The 4,781-nt window shown below is 52.1% G+C and overlaps 1 protein-coding gene across 2 annotated transcripts; it reads left to right on the top strand.

Moving 5' to 3' along the window:
• Positions 1-916: 916 nt before the first annotated feature.
• On the top strand, positions 917-3,694 carry LOC124682421 (exocyst complex component EXO70B1-like). 2 transcript variants are annotated; one of them, XR_006996277.1, is made up of 2 exons: positions 921-3,144; positions 3,513-3,694. XR_006996277.1 is itself a non-coding variant. In XM_047217109.1 (1 exon), the coding sequence occupies exon 1, from the start codon at positions 1,020-1,022 to the stop codon at positions 2,931-2,933; it is 1,914 nt and encodes a 637-aa protein (XP_047073065.1). In that variant the 5' UTR covers positions 917-1,019; the 3' UTR covers positions 2,934-3,416. The 2 variants fall into 2 exon arrangements, 1 of the variants encoding a protein (XP_047073065.1); XM_047217109.1 differs by lacking the exon at positions 3,513-3,694 and having other exon boundaries at positions 917-3,416.
• Positions 3,695-4,781: the final 1,087 nt, after the last annotated feature.

The following is a 4,781-nucleotide window of genomic DNA, read 5'->3' as shown; positions in this document are numbered from 1 at the left end:
ACCACGCGTTGTTGGTGTTCTCTCTCCCGCAACACTGCGTCCATGGAAACCGAGGAAGCCACGCCGCCGCGCCTTGGCTTCGCCTTCCCTACGAGCGGTTGACGTCTCCCCCGATCTCCTCCTACTGCATAAGCTGCGTCGCGTCCAAGTCAACGCACACAGCGAGGCTCCCCTGCACGCGGTCGTCGGCTCCCCCGACGCCCTCCACGTGCAACCCTCGAAGGTCGACACCGCTACCTTTCCGAGATCGAATCCCCCAAGGTCCCGTCAACGCCCGGTGGTGGTGATGGTTCACCCGTTCCATGCTCTCCGCCAAGTCAGACACCACAACCAGCAGTGATGCTGCAAATGTTGGTCGGTTTTGCTACCGCCAGTGATTAAGTCTGTTACCGATGTTGTTTGGCGTTGCTACCAGCCGAGGTCGGAGATTGTAGATTTTTTTTTTTGCTACAACTCTTCTGCAATGTTGCTAAAAAGGTATAAATGTTTTGCTACGAGATTCCCAACAAGGTCTCGAGGTCTCCGTCATGTGGAACCTAGGAATAATTTTTTTGCTACAATTGCATAATATGTTTGATGGGTTCTCCGACGAGGTCTGCGGGGAGGTCTCCGGCGAGATCTCCGACGATATTTATTTTTGCTACAATAGCCCATTTTTTTCTCTCCGGCGAGTCTGTGGTGATATGTTCGGTGAGCTCAACCTTTTTGCTGACTCCCCTCGAGTCCTCGCTAGTCCATCCAAACAAAAAAGACGAGAAGTTTATGCGGCCGCACTCGTAAACAAAGGAGAGCGCGAGGCTCACTCCCTCCCTCCGTGTCTTCCGCGACAGGGCGCAGCCAGCTCAACTCCGCCTGCCTGCCTGCCTATATCACCTCCCGCCCCGTGCGCCACCCACGCGCGCGCGCACACGTGCGCCTCCCCGGATTCGCGCCGCCGCGGGTACCAAAAGGCCAGCTTGGAGCACGGTGAGGGTGAGGTGGAGCAGAGTTCGGGAGACGAGGAGTCAACTCGACACGCCATGGACGAATCCACGGAGCTGGAGGCGGCGGAGCGGGTGGTGATGCGCTGGGACTCCTCCCCGGCATCCACGGCGGCGGCCGGCCGGGACGACGAGCCCATGCTGTTCGACGGCGCGGGGGATCGGGCCGAGGCGGAGCGCTTCCTCCGCGCGGTGGACGACATCCGCCGCCTCGCGCCGCCGTCCCCCGCCGCCGTCGGCAGCCCGCGCCGCCTCTCCTCCGGGTCAGGGGCGGCGGCGTCCGGGCTCGGCGGCTGCAGCGCCGTGCAGGTCGCCATGGCGCGGCTCGAGGACGAGTTCCGCCACGTGCTCTCCTCCCGCGCCCTCGACCTCGAGATCGAGGCGCTCGCGGACCTCACCTCGCTCTCCATCTCCAGCGACCGCTCCAACTCGCTCTCCTCCGTCGACCTCCCCGTCGTCGACGAGGACGACCCCGTCGCCTACCGCGTCGGCAGGCGCAGCAGCTACCGCTCGCTGCGCAGCATCCGCGAGATCGACCTCCTCCCCGACGACGCCGTCGCCGACCTCCGCGCCATCGCCTCCCGGATGGCCGCCGCCGGCTACGGCCGCGAGTGCGCGCAGGTCTACGCCTCCGTCCGCAAGCCCGCCGTCGACGCTTCCCTCCGCCGCCTCGGCGTCGAGCGCCTCAGCATCGGCGACGTCCAACGCCTCGAGTGGGACGCCCTCGAGGCCAAGATCCGCCGCTGGATCCGCGCCGCCCGCGCCGCCGTACGCGGCGTCTTCGCCAGCGAGCGACGCCTCTCCTTCCACATCTTCCACGACCTCCCAATCACCAACGTCACCGCCACCACCGCCACCGCCACGCACGACACCCCCTTCGTCGAGGCCGTCAAGGGCGCCGCGCTGCAGCTCTTCGGCTTCGCCGAGGCCATCAGCATCGGCCGCCGCTCCCCCGAGAAGCTCTTCAAGATCATCGACCTCCACGACGCGCTCTCCGACCTGCTCCCCGACGTCTCCGACATCTTCGCCGCCTCCAAGGCCGCCGAGTCCATATACGTGCAGGCCGTCGAGATCCGCTCGCGCCTCGCCGATGCCGTGCGAGGGATACTCTCCGAGTTCGAGAACGCGGTCCTCCGCGACCCGCCCAAGACTCCAGTCCCAGGCGGCACCGTCCACCCGCTCACTCGGTATGTCATGAACTACAGCAGCCTCATTTCCGACTACAGGGCCACGCTCACCGAGCTCATCGTGTCGCGTCCGTCGGCCAGTGCACGGCTTGCTGCCGAGGGCAGCGAGCTCGCTCCGTCCTTGGCCGACCTTGACCTCCCCGAGCTCGAGAACCAGTCACCGCTTGCCGCGCATATAATCTGGATCATTCTTGTCCTCGAACACAACCTCGAGGGCAAGGCGTCGCTCTACAAGGACACAGCTCTCTCGCATTTGTTCTTGATGAACAATGTGCACTACATTGTGCACAAGGTCAAGGACTCGCCGGAACTTTGGAGCATGATTGGTGATGATTACTTGAAGCTACTTACCGGAAAGTTCACAAGGGCCGCAACAAATTACCAGCGCTCCTCATGGCTCAAGATCCTCAACTGTCTGCGAGATGAGGGTCTTCATGTAACTGGTGGCTTCTCATCAGGAATATCCAAGTCTGCTCTGCGGGACCGATTCAAGTCCTTCAATGCTGCATTCGAGGATGCGCATAGGGTGCAATCTGGGTGGTCTGTGCCCGACACGCAGCTGAGGGAGGAGCTCAGGATCTCGATAGCAGAGAAGCTCTTGCCAGCATACCGCTCATTCCTTGGCAGGTTCCGGCATCATATAGAGAACGGGAGGCATCCAGAGCTGTACATCAAGCACTCAGCTGAGGACCTTGAGAATTACGTGAATGATTTATTTGAAGGAGCTCCTCCTACCCCTCATAACAGGAGGCGATCTCATGGATGAACTTGTTGTACACCAACCATTCGACTGCTGTTTTGTTGCTTTCTATTCTTTGATTCTTCAGTGGGGACCCAGTGCTGGCAGTTGGAGCTATGTCTTTTTGTCTGTGATACTTGGTGATATAGTTGGTCATGAGCTCATGATCGTTCTTAAATAGTCAGCAAAATTCAGATATCATTTTGGGATCTTGGTGAAGCTGTCCATCTCCTCCATGGTCGTCTTCTGTAAGCAAAAATGTTCAATTTACACTATTATTATATATTTTTTCAACTAGCATGTCCATATAGAATTTATTCTTTCAGAAATGCTGGGTAGATGGAAAAGAAATTCATGCTCATTCCGTGCTTTGCATGTGCTTTTGTTGTCCTTTATGTTGTTAGCAATCATCTGGAGGGTGCATGCTTGGTGCATTAGATGTAAAAAGACTTCTGTCGCTCTCTTGATTTTGTACCTCATGATTTTGTAAAATGATGCTATCACTTTGAATGCCAATCTTGACCGTCTCTAATTCACAGCTTTGCTTTTGAGTGGTGGAAGTAATACATATTTTTCTATATCTTATGTAATGTTGTCATTATGCAGTTCGTAAATTGAAAAGCCCTATACCATTTGACTGTTGCTATGCTGTGTACTCCAAGTATGTGATAAATTTGTCCTTGAGCATAAAACTTGGCATGCCATCCTTTTGAAATGAGTATTTTACTGCTACTTCACTTAGTTGTACAGCCACTGGTGGTGGGACATTTATTGCTGGCATGAGAATATGCGAGGAAAAGAGAACTTGACGATGTTGACTGAATTTTTTCTCCCGCTTTTCCTTCTGGGATGGATAAAAAAAAACAGAAGTTGGCATATAGTTCTTTGTTTCAGCTTCCCTACTTTTGCTTTGTTCAGATATTAGGGATAAGAAATCATAATGTATAGTCATAATGTAATTGCCAAAAGAAATCCCCTTTTCTTTGCTGATGTGATATCTAATTGCATAAGTGATTTGTCTCCCATTTTTCATTTGCCCACCCTCAAACTCTTTGACCAAAGCATAGCCTTGATGCCTTAATTCTTGTCGATGAAAAAGTTAAGTGTTTTGTGTTTGTTACATGTCTTAACATTGAAATTTAGCGACAAGTGTGAGTGTGCTGCATGAAACATAAGATGCCACACCAGCTTTTTGCTATTTGGAGTGATAATTTTGATTGTGTAGAGATTCTGAAGATAATTTCTTTGTTTCGAGGAAAAAAGGAAAATTTCCTTGATGTACATTTTGGTACTTCCTCTGTCTGGAATTATTTACCGCAGATTTGTCTAGATATGCATGTACCTAGACACGTTTTAGTCTATAGATACATGTAAATGTAGACAAATCTGTGACATCTAATTCGGGACAAAGGGAGTTTTATATTACAACAGGCTATATGTATTCTCCGAGGCTTCATCTGTATGTAAATAAGTAGAACTTCTACTGGATACCAAGAAGGTTTAATGTGTGCTGGAACTTTTGTAAAACTGAATACCTGTGTGGCTACATGTTGCTGTTGTTGCTGCAACTTTACCAAAGAGATGCTACCCTATTTTGTACTTTCCCATTTCATAATCCAGGTACTACTTAGAGCTACCCCTGGTGCTTGAACATGTCAGTAAATGTTCTATTTGCAAGCTATTTTTTTGGTGCATACTTACCTTCTTGATATGTATAGTTGATATCTTATGAGTTCAAAATTTTGTACTATGTTTGAGATGTTACTCTTGAGATTGCCCTCAAGAAAAAATTTATGTTCTGTTTTCTCGGATTTCACTAAGCAGTCTCACACTTGTTTTCTTTTGCTAATACTCTTAGATTAGTGAAGCAACCTT

Source organism: Lolium rigidum, chromosome 1 (genome assembly GCF_022539505.1).
Source record: "Lolium rigidum isolate FL_2022 chromosome 1, APGP_CSIRO_Lrig_0.1, whole genome shotgun sequence".
NCBI classification, from domain to species: domain Eukaryota; kingdom Viridiplantae; phylum Streptophyta; class Magnoliopsida; order Poales; family Poaceae; genus Lolium; species Lolium rigidum.
Note: the sequence above shows the minus strand (reverse complement) of the source record. Positions and strands in the feature narration are given on the sequence as shown.

Excerpts from the sequence above, each read along its gene's own strand:
- LOC124682421 (XM_047217109.1), top strand. The coding sequence starts at position 1,020 with ATGGACGAATCCACGGAGCTGGAGGCGGCGGAGCGGGTGGTGATGCGC.